The sequence below is a fragment of the Eleutherodactylus coqui genome, unplaced genomic scaffold (assembly GCF_035609145.1).
Source record: "Eleutherodactylus coqui strain aEleCoq1 unplaced genomic scaffold, aEleCoq1.hap1 HAP1_SCAFFOLD_570, whole genome shotgun sequence".
NCBI classification, from domain to species: domain Eukaryota; kingdom Metazoa; phylum Chordata; class Amphibia; order Anura; family Eleutherodactylidae; genus Eleutherodactylus; species Eleutherodactylus coqui.
The window spans coordinates 1,010-14,536 of NW_027101982.1; the positions used below are offsets into that span (position 1 = coordinate 1,010).

Below are 13,527 nucleotides of genomic sequence, written 5' to 3' on the forward strand. Positions count from 1 at the left end.
TTAACTGCTGTGGAGGATGTCTGCGCACAATAGAGCATGCTGTGATTTTTCCTCCGCTCACTGAATACGCAATTAGTATCCACAAGTTTGAGCGGAAAAGCGATTTTACATGCTTTTCAGTGTCCGTGTTTTGATGCAGATCCTCCACGCGGACGTCGATCATGGATTCCGGCCGTGTAAGCCCGGCCTAACATGAACTTTTAATGTCATGTGACCTCTGCTTTTAGGAACGGTGACATAAGAGAATATCATGAAGTTAGTAAGTTGATAGTAATCGCAAATCCAATGCAAGCAGTAATGTAAACAACATCACTGCTACAGTGAAGGATCCATGCCAAGGTGAGAAAAATGTACATGAAAAGGTTTTCATTTGAAATCAATTGACCTGTATTTATGAAAAGTACAATGTCCCTTCAAGAAACGGATAAAAGTATCATCAGGAAGAAGACAGAAAGTGACGGGGAAAAAAAAAAAAAAAAAACATACCTTGCCCTCCAGGGTACATACATCGAAATGCCCGCCCAAGTTCTTCTGCTTGCACTCGCCCGGCTGGAGTAAGTTCACCACCCCATTTCAAAACCAGCAACAGAGAAGGAGAATCTTTGCGGGCGTCTGTGTAGACAAAATCAGAGAATCTAAAAGCCATACAAACAATTTCTCATGTATATCTTGTCCGTTACAGCACTGCACAGAGGATGCACTAAGCTGCATGTTTGAATTTGTGGAGGAGCTTACAATGCGCTTCTCAAATGAGGGTTCATAGACGCTTAGAGTAAAAGTCCATTTACACGGGACGAATGTTAGGCAAACGATGCCCGACACTCGTCCCTACATGTACTCACTCCCGTGTTGCTACACAGGAGCAAGTATTGCTGGCTCTCTCAGCAGGCGCGCGGGGATGGCTGGAGGAGATTTCACTGCTCGCTCTCCCCCGCTCCATTCACTTAACACAGCGGCCGTTCAGTACTGAACGGCTGCTGTTTACACTGAACGATCATCGTTCAAACTGCATAAAATCTTGAACGCTGGCCACTCTGTGAGCAAGCCCGGGAGCGAGAACACATACAGGGATGAGTGTTGGGCATCGTTTGCTTGACACTCGTCCGGAGTAAATGGGGCTTAAGAGAATGAGCCTAAGTGTTTGGGTACTATGAACTTCCAATACAGGTTGCGAACCAGGGACCGGAAACTGGGCATAAAAGATTAAATAATTGCACTAGCATAAAATCATAGGTCTTACCTTCATCCTCGCTGGATGTCTTTGGATGCCCATGGGGCAAATATGTTAGCTGAACCTTCCTATTAATGCCAGAGAAATGTCCATACCTAGAAAAAAAAATTAAATAAAAAACCATTTTATAAAATGAACATAGATTACATAAAAATTCTGCATAAATCCTTCAGATTTTAATCCAAGTACTACTATTAAGTGTACTGCTGCGTCCCATGTGTTTAATAATTTGTCCCAAAAATTATGGTCACACGCAGTGTCAGGGCACTGACAACTCACATCTCCATGATCATTAGACACAATGAATAGGATGCGGCCAAGAATTCAGCAAGCTTCATTGTTAGTCATGAGGCAGGGGGGAATGACATGGTTCAATTATGGATGCTCATCACTACTACACTGCAAGATGACAGCCTGTTGAGATGTTGCTGAGTAAATTCAGGGCTGCCATTACTAATTTCTGGACCCAATACAAGGTAAAAGTTCAGGACCCCCAAAGCCCTTTCCCCAACGTCATCAATTCAATCTTGCCCCATTAAAGAGGTCTCAGCTGTGTTCAGTGAGCCAGGAGAAAAGCTGGGAACTACCTCTGGCCGCCCCTGTCTGTGTGTCATCCTGGATATGGACACTGCGGTAGGCTGCCTGCAGGGAACTGCAGGAGGGGCAACAGGGGAGCTTAACCGTTAGAGAAGGCTCAACCCAGACCGAAGGAGACAAAAGGAGTGACGACTTTCGAGAATTTCTGTGCCTAGTACCCTTTCCGGTATGGAAGGTACCACAGGTCTCAGCAAGGCCGGAGTAATGCTGACAACCAGTTTGAGCACAGTTATTAGTAAGACGACATATTCTCGTCTGTATGTAAATTTCGTAGTGTAGCGCAAGTGCACATAGTATGTGTCTCTGGCCGCCTCTGTCTACGTGTCATCCTGGACTCAGACACTGCGGTATATCTGGCTGCAGGTATCTCCAGGAGGGGCAACATGGGAGCTACCGATAGGGAGGGCTCAACCCGGTGCAGAGCAGATGAGGCCACGGAATTCCTGTACAAAGTACTCTTTCCAGTATGGAAGCTACCACAGGTCAGAGTAATGCTGACAATCAGTTTGAACACTGTTGTCCGTAAGACAAGATATTCTTGGCTGGATGTAAATATCTCATTGTAGCGAAATCACACTTGGTATGTGGCTCTGGCTGCCCCTGCCCGCGTGTCATTCTGGACTCTGACACTGTGGTAGGCTGCCTGCAGAGTACTGTAGGAGGGCCAACCAGGGAGCTACCGATAGGCAAGGCTCAACCCGATGCGGAGTAGACATGAGAGGAGAGGAGTCCAGAGAATGCCTGTGCGAGTACTCTTCCCATGTAGAAGGTACCATAGGTGTCAGCAACCCCAGATTCACTGAGGTGGATTGTGCAGGCCCGGGTTGGGAGGTGCTAGCTGTGTATAGAGTGGTCAGAAGGCCACCATAGCCAAGCCTTGGGCTCAACTATCACTACCTCACCTCTGAAGAAAACTATGTCAGTCACTGGCCGCACTGCCACACTGACCGCCTCGTAGCCCCCGTACCTGAGACATTAGATCCTAGGCGCGGGGGAAAAAAAACATCTGCCGCCAATCGGGCCACCGTAGCGCCGGTATGCAACACAGTATGGCTGGGTCGGAAGCCTTCCAGCTCTGTATGCAAGCCATTCAGCGGCGAATTGCACAAAAACATATCCAGCAGCAAAACCTACAGGTTGCCATGACCATGCCTTGCGCAACATATCATCACACGGTGGTATGACATATTGCCAAACGACGGCAAAATTAAAAATCGCCATGCTGCTAAGATATATGTGCCACACAGTAGGAAAATCACATGACCGCGCAGCAGAAAATAAAAAGGCATGCGACTGCACGGCAGAAAGAGGTCAAAGTCCAGATGAATTACATCTTAGGATACTAAAGGAAGCAGCAGAGATAATTGCTGAACCACTCGCCATAATCTTTGAAACTTCCTGGAGAACAGGAGAAGTCCCAGAAGATTGGAAAAGGGCAAATGTTGTCCCTATCTTCAAAAAAGGAAAGAAGGTGGATCCAGGAAACTACACGCCTGTGAGCCTGACTTCTATACCAGGAAAGATCTTTGAACAAATTTTTAAACAGCATATATACAAGTACTTGGATGAAAATGGAGTAATTAACCAGAGCCAGCATGGGTTTGTAACAAACAATTCATGCCAGATGAATGTAATTTCCTTCTATGACACAATCACCAGCTGGGTTGATCAGGGAAATGGCTGCACATCCAAGTGGAGAATGTATCAAGTGGGGTACCACAAGGCTCTGTCCTAGGCCCAGTGTTGTTCAACATTTTTATAAATGATCTGGAGGAGGAAATTGATGGGAAACTGATCAAATTTGCCGATCGCACAATGTTAGGAGGGATAGCTAACACTAGGGAAAAGAGAGGGGATTGAAAAAAGATCTAGAATGCTTGAACAGTGGGCGGCGATTAACAGAATCGTATTTAACAAGGAGAAATGCAAAGTCCTACATTTGGGCAAGAAAAATGAAAAAAAAAAAGCACATACAGAATGGGAGAAACTAGGCTAAGCAGCAGCACATGTGAAAAAGACTTGGGTATACTAATAGATCATAGACTGAACATGAGTCAACAATGTGCTGCAGCAGCCAAAAAGGCAAAACGATTCTGGAATGTATTAAGAGAAGCATAGAGTCTAGATCACGTTAGGTAATTATCCCCCCCTCTACTCTTCCTTAGTCAGACCACATCTCGAATACTGTGTCCAGTTCTGGGCACCCCACATTAAAAAAGACATAGACAAACTGGAGCAAGTTCAGAGAGGAGTTACAAAGATGGTGAGCAGTCTGCAAATCATGTCCTATGAGGAACGGTTAAAGGATCTGGGAATATTTAGCTTGCAAAAAAGAAGGCTGAGAGAATACTTAATAGCTATCTACAAATATCTGAAGTGCTGTCACAGTGCAGAGGGATCAGCCCTATTCTTATTTGCACAAGGAAAGACTAGAAGCAATTGGATGAAACTGAAAGGGAGAAGAGACGGCTTGGATATTAGAAAAAAACTTTTTGACAGTGAGGGTGATCAATGAGTGCAACAGGTTACCACAGGAGGTGACGAGTTCTCCTTCAATGGAAGTGTTCAAAAAAGGGCTATACAAATATCTGTCTGGGATGATTTAGTGATCATGCACTGAGCAGGGGGTTGGACCCGATGACCCTGGAGGTCCCTTCCAACTCTACCATTCTATGATTCATCAGAATTCTTCCCCATGTTGAAGCCAGGCACTACATCACAGACAGTGATGCTGAGACAATAGGTGATCTCAGTCCATCTCAAAGCTATTATTGCAGCTATAGTAATTGAATTAATTGGGGTTTATGCAGTTTTAGTTAAAGCATACCCTTACATTCAAATGACTTTTCAGAATAAGCTGTCGTGTGTATATGAGAAATAACACTGAGTATTTTTGGCCCTTGTATGGCTTGTATTCTGCATTTATTACCAGTTTTCCCCCCTACAGGCTGTATCTCTGTCTGTTCTCTTTGAGTTGGTGGGATGAGACTCATGTTAAGCTGTGCTCTGTACACTGCAGAGAAAAAATGGCAGATTCATCGGACTAGCGATCATCGCTCAGTGAATGGATGCGGAGTGCACCAGAGATCACTCCAGCCACCCAACTTGAGTCACAGTAAACAGGCTATCATTCATAGATGAAAGACAGCCTGTGTATAGTCCTTTTATTTTTATGCCTGCCCGATATGAACGAGAATCTGAAGAATAATTTTCAGTGTAAAAGCGCTCTAACTCTCTGTAATACACACAGAGACAAAACTGCATAATGGAGGACAATATACAGCAGTACTGAGCAGTGAAGATGCAATTTCAGTAGCCATTGGACTTACACTATAGTTGCAGCAGAAGGTTTGTGTGAGTCTCTGCTTCAGTCTGTCTCCTGCAGCAACGTCCTCCTTCCCATTTTCCTCTCCATGAATTTAAAGGTCATAATGGGTCATCACTTTCCTCTACTTCCCCTTAGTCCTAGTGGAGACTGGACTTCACTTGACAGCACTCAGTGCACAAGTTAAAAAGGGATGGCAATCCCATAGTGGCCAACACAAGTGATTTTTGAGCACAAAAAACATTGTTTTAGGGAAAGTGAGTTGCACCTTTGCTATCATAAATAAAAATAAAATAAATAAATCTTATTTGTTTAGCGCCAACTTATTCCACAGCGTTTTTAAGTTATTTATTTATTAACCCCCACAAAGCTGCGGGGTACTCATTTTACCGACCTCAGAAGGATGGCAGGCTGAGTCAACCTTGAGCTGATTACCTGAACCACATGGAAAACCTTCAGGTCATGAGCGAGAGCTCAGGACTGCATTTCTGCCCAATTAACACTCTGCGCCATCATTAGTAACACAAGTTGTCTCAAAGCACAGTGACTATTTAAAGTGAACTGAATGGGTCCCAATTTTGGAAAGAGCAGCATTATGGGGGCTCTGTATTTGACATTAATAAAACTACATGAGCCGCAATTACTGTAAAGTGAAATTTGACCAGTGGCAGCAGACCCAATTATTAACGCTGAGATTAGGGTCCAGACAGCAGTAGTAGGTGTACTAGGTGTACTGCACTTATGGCTACCCTGAGCAAACTAGTGCAGAAAATAAAAGATATTTGATGGAAATTCACAATGAAAACTAATGAGAACCACATGGTGCTAAAAGAACTCATAGAATGCAGTTTTCAAATCACAAACATGTTGCCCACATGGAAATGCTCATACTGAATAAATTCTGCTCATTGCCCTTTGGTCTCTATCTGCAATGTACAGGGACATAGTTTCCTAGCACAATGCAATAAAACAGAACAAATTAGTAATAAATACCTTGCTGAAAATTAAATTAAAAAAACAAAAACAAAAAACAACACACGAACGGGTCAGAAGCGCGAGCGGATATCCGCAGCGGAAGACCTGCGAATGATCGCATAAGTGAATTCAGTATGGTCGAATATGTGTGTGGTTTTCCACGTGGATGTATAGTTAAGGAAAGCATATTGTCCGCGCAGAACAAACGAATGCAAGCAGGGAAGGACGTCAAAAAGTTGCCCAACCCCCTGGAAACACCGTACTATCGCCCAGGCAACATTCTCTTGTGCTGTCGTGGCGAGAGCGGCTCTGAGAGCCATCAGAATGGGATACTTCTCTCCAGGCTTGGCTCGTTTTATACTGATTTACACTTACTTCTGGAGGAAGAACCCAGAAGAACAAGCGGAGTTTGCAGCCAGCAGTCTGAATGGTTTGTTGCTCCCCAGACTGTCCTGCATTGTCCGCTCACAGATTCCTGCTTATTTTTATGCCATTTATTATCTGGTCCCCTAGCAACGTGCGTACGAATCTGCGTCCATACGCAATGTAATTGTGTATGCACTGCGAATCAAACGCATCCATAGAGTTCAATGGAGCTGATACGCGCAGTCAGAGGTAAAATAGAGCAAGCTGCAACTTTTCTCCGCAATTCCTACCCGCAAGTGAGAACCAACCGGTGAAAGTCAATGCATTTCAATGCCCATGTATTACCGTGTATTGTACATGCAAACAGCGATCATGGAGACGGCAATTCAAATCTATTTGCGTAAACCGGCCTTAGAAACAATATAGAGTTCTGTGAGCCGTATTAAAGTTACTCCTTTCCATTAACATGGCTGGATTACACTGCTATCTGCTCTCATACCCAGTGTACACTTTCACAAGCTTCTCAGCATCAGTGTGAAGAACTGCTAAATGATGCAGCGTTATCTGTGCCTTTTAAAGGCAATGGAAGGCATCACCTTATTGTTTTGCAAATTAATTAAAACCAGACAGTTAACAGTTTTTTCTAACGTTCTTTTTTTATTGTAGATTTTTTTAATCCTATTTTCTGTACATGACTATTGGGGCGGCCATCTTGCCTGAGCTTCAGACTATAGCATTTAGGGAGATGCTTTCCAGAAGCTGCATGGGCTATACACACAAATGACAGAAGCTGACCCTCTTGACTTCCATGGAAGGTGTTATAGAGATGCGCTGTGACACATACACAGGTCGTCGTACAGGGAGGAGGTGAGCTGTGACCATCAGCTATTTTGGATCCTGTGTTGTCTATACCGTATATAGGGGTCACTTTTCATTGTAATCCTTCCTAGGAGGATAACAAGATGACTACCGAAAAGTTTTCTCTACAAAGCAGAAAATGTCAGACTATTATTAGATTTAGTGGTCAGTGATAAAACTGCAGGATATTAGGACTTTAAGATATAGGTTGTGACATGGAAAATTAAAAAAAAAAAAAAAAAATCACCAAAAATCAGTTCAAAAAAGATTTAGCATAAAAACTTGATTTATGCAATAGGTAATTTTCTTCTTACACATTCCCTTTAAAGTGTCCAGGGATTAGTCATTATAAATACCCCGGCCCAATATAACCAGGACCACTGAAAAGCAGGGGGTAGTCCTCCTTGTAATTGAAAACCAGTATCAATTCAGCTAAAATATTTGTCTTTAAGTACTTCTTAAAACCAGCAGAAATAGGTCAAGCAGCACATCCAGATCAGGAATAGAGAAATCTGATAGCTTGAGCAGTGAGATATAGGCTCATCTGCAGCTCTTCTACACTGATCAAGCATCAATTATCTTGAGACTCATACAGTTACTTCTAAATAGTCAGTAGATGGCAATTAGATGCAAATTTAGAAATCTATTTGTAAAGGCCCTCAAAAGAATGTGCCTCAAAACAAAAAAACTGATAATGGACAGGAAAATACAAGACGTATGCACTTAATGTAAACTTTTTGCATGCAAATGTTCTATGAATAGGTTACTAAACATGCAGGGAACAGTATTTACCAGTAAAGGGTGCTACTGTATGTGCAGAGATTGGGATTCAAACAACTGACAACCAAGTAACCAGGTAAGATGAAGTAGCACTGTTACCATGCCGTCACCAGTGTAAACAGACTTTAAGGAGCTTGGTCCTGGGCTGTAATCCTGGCCGATTGCAGAAATACGGCACGGGATTAAAGCCCCTGCTTCTGCAATAAAGCAGGAACAGGTTGGTTTGTCAGCTGTTAGTCACAGAGGAGAACCCGGGAGAGAAGGGAGAAGCGGTTTTTAACCATTTCTACCTTCTCCTTTCCGAGGTACATAGTGCTCAATGAGCGCTATGTACTAGAAAGTGGAAGGGTTTCTTCCACTACATGAGCCGGTGGTCACGTGACTGCTGGGATCCCCTTGGCATGGCAGAGCTACAGGGTCATAGCAGATCCTGATCAGATCTGCCAGTGAGTATTGTCATTACAAGAAGATATTTTCCTCTGTAACTGGGGTTCCTATGGATGCAGCTACAGTGGAAAAGTGTGGGACATGAATGACATGCTGACAGCTGAGAGGGGGGTGGGGGTTATATTTTTCCGTAACGGCTAAAACAGCCAGTACATGAGATGCTGCGGACAGCAGCTAACAGCTGGGGGTGGGGTGGGGGGTTGGGCGGAATTGGGCCGTAATGGGCAACACAGCCCGGGACATGAGATGCTGCGGGAAGCAGCCAATCCAGTGCTAGGTGCGTCACCTGCACCTTCCCTGTCACTGAGCCAGGCCAACCCATGTCTCAACCCCTAGTTCCAGTGGAGACAGGATGCCCCAGTACCATAATAGTCTATATCAGAAGATGATATAGATCATCAGATACTTAGATCTCCAGTATGCCCCAAGCTTCCAATTCTCCTGGCACGTGACGTGGGTGTGACGGCAAGGGGTTAACCTATTTCACTTACTCAATCTTGCACTCACCTTTCATTCAGGTTTCAAACTGAGCATAGAGCACACCCCAACACCGTACATACATCCACAGATACTTGTTGCAGTATGGGTTTTTGTTTTTTCTCTTCTTCGGATGCGTTTGCATAGAATACCATGATTAACTACACTATTCTGTACATTTAAAGGGAATCTGTCACTGGGTTCATGCTGCCCAAGCCACGGGACAGCATTAACCGGGACCGATATAGTGCCCCCAAGTACTGTGTCATTCTGAAACGCGCAGTGGATACAAGCAGTGGTGCTACATAATTAAAGCACAATATTTATAAACTACTGAACACTGCAATTAGGTATGCTTTAAAATTAAATTAGATTCAGATAACTTAAAAATGAGCTGCCAGGTCCCTGTACATGAGGAACACTACCAAGTCTGGCCATTAGATAAGTTGTATCCTGCATTTCTCCCAATTGTCCCTCTCTGCAGTCTGAATATCTGATTCTCCGGACTGGTGGAAGGAAGCTGCTACTGGGCTGTTTTCTATATACTTGGGCACAGAGAACTGCACATTTTTCTCTCTACCTGTAATATACACAGGGACTAACATCATCATGTAGAACACAGTATATCAGTACTAATCAGTGAAGTAAATAAATAGCAGCAAATAACTCACCCTTAACTTCAGAAGAACATCTATGTGTAAGTGTCTCCCCCCCCCCTGCTCTCATAGACTGCAATGAACACTTTGACTTATCCCCCTTATCCACTTTCTGTTCTACCATCTCCAGTAACACAAATGACAACAAGCAGTGGACAGCAAGTTAGGAGGAAGGGAGGCCCATTGTGGACAGCACCTTTTTGTGCTGAAAATCACCTTGCAATTTATTTACCTAAAATAATGTTCAGTTTTGCTAGTTATCACACTAGCTATCATACAAGCACAAGTGGTTTGAAAAATTACTAATTAAGTAATTGTTCAAAACAAATTATTCTTAGGCCGGGTTCCCACGGGATGGAAATCCAGCAGAAATCTCACGGTTTGACCGCATTGAAAAACCATGAGATTTCCGCGGGATAAGCGATGCTTCAAAACCCGCAGAAGTTTGCCGCGGGCTTTGGAGCAGTTTGACCGCTGGCATTCCTTTGCAGCTTTCTGCCCTGATAAAGAAAAAAAGAGGCCACAATGGGGGAAAAAAAAAAAAAAAAAAGAATTGACATGCTGCAGCTGTCAATTCTGCACCACAGCGCTGGCTCAGCACAGCTTTGCCTCAACAGATTGGCCGCCCCGTGTGGACAAGAGATTTTTGCAAAATCTCGTCCACATGGCTGGCTAATCCCGGGGTTAGGAGCCGCGTGCGGATTTGCCGCACAGAAATTCCGCACAGAATTTCTGCAGCAAATCCATCCCATGTGAACCCTGCCTTATACATTGACTTATCTTTCCTTCAGCTGTTTAGGTTGTTCATTTACATCACAGCGAGACATGGTAACATTCCACTACCAAAAAGTAGTATTACTGACTAAAACTTTACCTAATAAATACATCAGAGCTAGAAATGTACTGTTCACACACAAGTAACAGGGCCGGACCAGCTGGAATTACTCCGAGGGATTGCTTTTGTTTGGCATTGATACATCCCTAGCTTCAGATCTGCAAAGTGTGGGAGGAGATTTTGTTGGTGCAGCTGGTTGACCAAGTTGTTTTGACCTTTTCTATCCATTCCAGTCCTTGAGAAGGATTATACCAGCAAGGAAGAGCTTTTTCTGAGATTTCAGATACCAATCCTGTCGCCTCATGGATGTACCCCATAGATCGAGATCATTCAAGCTGCAGCTAATATAGGTAATGAGGGGAATACTAATCTAGGTAAAGAGGGGAATGCCACTAATTTCTTAGGGAGGAACTGAATAATGGTTAGGTTTGTTATTAAGAGGCTGGCAAATTAAAAGTTGGTGGTCAATTTTCTAAAAGTGGATCCAAGAGTAACAATAAGTATGGCTACATTTCCTGTTCTCCGTTTTGCAAAAATAGTCGCCACCTCAAAACCTAAAAATACCCAAGTGTGAAAACATAGCTACCAAGCTCTGGCTACAGCCGTAAATTGTGATTTACCAATACATGGCAACTTTTGGGTGCAAATCCTCTTTGCAAGATTACTGCTAAATTCAATGTTTGTCCATGTCTTCATGATCCATTTTGTGTTGCATACGGCTTACATATCAACTCCGTGCTATGTATAAAATAAAGAAAACTTTTTGTAATGTTCTTCTGCAAAAAATAGCACTTGCGATATGGAAATTAAGTCCATAAGTACCAGGAATTTGTATGATGGGATACCAAAAATGAAATGTGCCATGCAGTGTTAACCAACCAAAAGATGCCAACCTCATGGGGGTCTGAATGTTCAGCCATGCTTTTCCCATCTGTGCATTTTTATTCAGTGCACTTGAATTGGAAATTCAACATAAACATATTCGATCCAACATAAGAATTTTTATAGCGGTGATGTTCACAAGAGAAGGAAGATTCTACTCATAGTCTACAAGCAGCGTGAATATAAGACTGTGCAGCCATCTAGAGGTCTTGGACATTCCATAGCCGGCTGGCTTCTAATCGAGTTTAGGTATAAATATTTCACTTACATTTCCAGCACAGTTTTCAGCTGTTCCAGCTTAGATTTCCTCTCCTCGATCTCACAATCATTATGGGTTCCAAGTTCTGCAAGCAGTAGTCTTGCTATGTCAAGCACTTCCTGTTGTAAATAACATGGGAGTTCAGACCTTATATAATTAATGAAGTAGTCATTATTTAGACAATACTTTATGTAAAGTATTCTTGCTTTGACTCCAAAATTACTATTATAAATGTCATCATACTTGACATTCATACAATAGGTCTTTTACTTACCTGTATTAGTGTTTTTGCATTTAATTCTAGGTTGCCCTTAATAAATATCACTAACAAGGCATGCAGTAACAGTGATTTGAAGGGTTGATTCTAAACTATGGCACAAGGGACCAAGAGGGTACACACCATGTTTCTAGTGGCTGCTTGTGCACTGTCTTTCAAGATGCATTTTGAAAAGTTTTTTCAGCATATGTAAAAAAGTGCTCAGGGTCCAAAGTAACGAATAGGTACCTATTCGCCTTTTAACTCCCTCAACACTAGCACCAATCATCCTGTGGTCCTGCACCTATATCTGTGTACACTGCAGCATCACTGTTCTGAACTATTAGCATCATAGTGCCCAGGATGTCAGCGCGGATGCCAGGAGAATGGGTGGTGATGCCATGGAGTCTGATTGGCTGCAGTAGTCAGGTGATAAATCATTGTCCAACAAATACCAGGAGGACAGCAGGGGCTACAGTGCTGGATTTCTGTAGCAGAGGACAGAAAGTACAGCTTCTTGTTGTGTAAACGGGGCAGTAAAGTATGCTGACAGTTCCTCCTTAATATTGAATTACGGTCATCAGCAAGGCCTCTAAGGACTATATACACAGTCAAAGCAGCGGTAATATTGTTCTGTAAATTAGTTGTGTTTTTTTTCTAACTCTGGTAACTAACATACCTGTAATTGCTCCGGTTTCTTAAGTTTTAGCTTTCCTGTTTTGTAACCATCATGATGTTCAAACAACTCAAAGAACCTGAAAGCAAAGAAAGATACAAGCTACATAACATAAAAAAACATTCCTGCAAGAAAGGTGAAAGTCATTAAGAAAACCTATAATATGCAACTAGTAGAAGTCATTATGCCGTTACCTAGCATGCCGAACTTCCATCTTCATCTTCTGTTTCGGCGTTCGATCCCCATGCCGAATTACTGCAATTACACATCGCAACTCCATCCTAAAATGTTGCATAAAGTAAAAATGAACTTCAAGCACAGTTTACAGGGGTAAGTAGCATATCATATCCGTGAGAGGCTTAATGGCTGCCCAGCGACTAATCTAAACAGACATCCTAATGTAACGAATACAGTTTGCATTTGTGTTTATACAGAGCTCGTGGCTTCTTGCTACACTGTTTGACAAGAGCTTATTACACTATAAACTAGTTAAAATACTTTTGCAATCTTCAGTCTTTAAAAAAAAACAACAAAAAAAAAAAAAAACTTATAGATTTCTAAATTAGTTGTATAGCGTATGGCAAGACTGGCTGGATCCGGATGATCATTTGCCATTTTGTGCAAGCCCCAGGGAGTCAGGTTTTTTTTTTGGAAAGGACTCCCTGGTCATCTGGTTTAATTATTAAAGTTGCTGGTGAGATCGTTTGTACTAAATGAAAGATCGGCAACATTGTGGCCAATCACTATCTTGTATGTATCTCTGACATTAAAAAGTGATGGCCTATCTTAGCAACATGAGATCTCTGTTGTCTACCAATATCTGGAAGCTACCAGACAACTAAAACCTAGATAATGGTAAACCACCATTGCTTCCCCTATTTTAGAATTCAATGGAGATTTAAAATTA

At 42.7% G+C, this 13,527-nt stretch overlaps 1 protein-coding gene across 1 annotated transcript in view; it reads right to left on the bottom strand.

Annotated features, from left to right (window-relative positions):
- Positions 1-486: 486 nt before the first annotated feature.
- The window catches only part of LOC136594012 (inositol hexakisphosphate and diphosphoinositol-pentakisphosphate kinase 2-like), a gene marked incomplete at its 3' end in the record, with an annotated part of 39,101 nt that continues 26,060 nt past the window's right edge, over positions 487-13,527 (bottom strand). The window contains exons 11-15 of the mRNA XM_066588670.1: positions 12,815-12,901; positions 12,624-12,699; positions 11,698-11,807; positions 1,241-1,326; positions 487-612 (exon numbers count right to left, since the gene is read on the bottom strand). Of these exons, the coding sequence (XP_066444767.1) occupies positions 487-612; positions 1,241-1,326; positions 11,698-11,807; positions 12,624-12,699; positions 12,815-12,901 (485 nt within the window). The remainder of the gene's footprint in view (positions 613-1,240; positions 1,327-11,697; positions 11,808-12,623; positions 12,700-12,814; positions 12,902-13,527) is intronic.